This window comes from Austrofundulus limnaeus, unplaced genomic scaffold, assembly GCF_001266775.1.
Source record: "Austrofundulus limnaeus strain Quisiro unplaced genomic scaffold, Austrofundulus_limnaeus-1.0 Scaffold597, whole genome shotgun sequence".
Lineage (NCBI taxonomy): Eukaryota > Metazoa > Chordata > Actinopteri > Cyprinodontiformes > Rivulidae > Austrofundulus > Austrofundulus limnaeus.
The window spans coordinates 50,663-52,028 of record NW_013952999.1 but is presented as its reverse complement, the minus strand read 5'-3'; the positions used below and the strand labels follow the sequence as shown (position 1 = coordinate 52,028).

The 1,366-nt window shown below is 43.9% G+C and overlaps 1 protein-coding gene across 1 annotated transcript in view; it reads right to left on the bottom strand.

Moving 5' to 3' along the window:
* The window catches only part of LOC106531099 (phosphoglycerate mutase 1), a 6,673-nt gene that overhangs the window by 2,139 nt on the left and 3,168 nt on the right, over window positions 1-1,366 (bottom strand). Inside the window, exons 2-3 of the mRNA XM_014026865.1 lie at window positions 514-788; window positions 215-395 (exon numbers count right to left, since the gene is read on the bottom strand). Coding sequence (XP_013882319.1) covers window positions 215-395; window positions 514-788 — 456 coding nt within the window. The remainder of the gene's footprint in view (window positions 1-214; window positions 396-513; window positions 789-1,366) is intronic.

Genomic DNA, 1,366 nt, shown 5'->3' with positions numbered 1-1,366 from the left:
GTCCGTCTGTCAGAGATCCAGAAAAGAAAATCTGTCATTTTTAGCAGGTCAGCTGTGGAATAAAAAGAGCTGCTAAAAGTATAAACAACTGTGTTTTAAATCATTTTCATTTATTCAGAAGACACAGCGCTGCGCACCGTAATTTTGGGGTAAGTTACTACTTTACTTCAGCTGGTTTAAAAGCATTTTTTGACAAAGAGGCATGTTTTCTTACCCTCGAGGTGCTTCACGATGCCCCGCAGACTGTTTCCATGGGCAGCGATCAGGACCCTCTTTCCCTCCTTGATCTGAGGTACAATCTCTTCGTTCCAGAAAGGGAGAGCCCTGGCAATGGTGTCCTTAAGGCTTTCACAGCTGGGGAGCTGGTCCTCTGTCAGATCAGCGTAACGCCGATCCTATCACAAAAGAAATGGGCTCGTGAAGTTAGCAGCATTTCAGCCACGCAGACGAACTCTGCGCGATGAAAACCTGTGCTTTGTCAGTTAAAAACACTCAGCTATTGGAGGCTGTCACCTTGCTTATGTTTTGATAGAAGGGATGCTCCTCATCCATAGATGGTGGAGGAATATCAAAGGAACGCCTCCAGATCTTGACCTGAGCCTCTCCGTGTTTGGCAGCCGTCTCAGCCTTGTTCAGCCCCGTCAGCCCCCCGTAGTGGCGCTCATTCAGCCGCCAGGTCCGGTGGACGGGCAGCCACATTTGGTCGATGCTGTCCAGAACAAACCACAGGGTGCGGATGGCCCTCTTAAGGACCGAGGTGTAGCAAAGATCAAATTCATAGCCAGCATCTGAGTCAAATACAGAGATGATGAAGAAATTCTTAAAAGGTTTTAGCATTGATCACATTATGCAGGTAAATAAATTTGATCATTTGACATATATAAAAAACAAGTCTTGTCAATTTTTTTCTGTGATTTGAACAGAAACTGTGATATAGTCCACCTCTTACTAAGATTTGTGTATTCTCATTATTTATCAGCCACGTCATGACTGGTCAACTCCTTTGCAAGATACTGGAAATTTTGTGTCACAGCAAACCAGCAATAGGTGCATTTATGTGTCTGCCCACATTACAACATTCAGAGTGTCACACACAGAGAGGGTTCATTGGCAAATAAAAGTAAACACTTGACAAGTCCAGGATACACTGATCTGACCATTGATATATATTACTGGATTGGGCGTGGCTAGCGCATTGCTAGCTACATTGACGTGCACACACTGGAGCTCTGTTATCATTGAGGAGCCTCAACAAAATGAATGGATGTCAATGGACTGTGAGGTGTCATCCTGATGAAAAACTCTTATAACTTCCTTATTTCTTGCTCCATTTTTACAAACTATGGTTCAAAATAAAGCTGAGGAA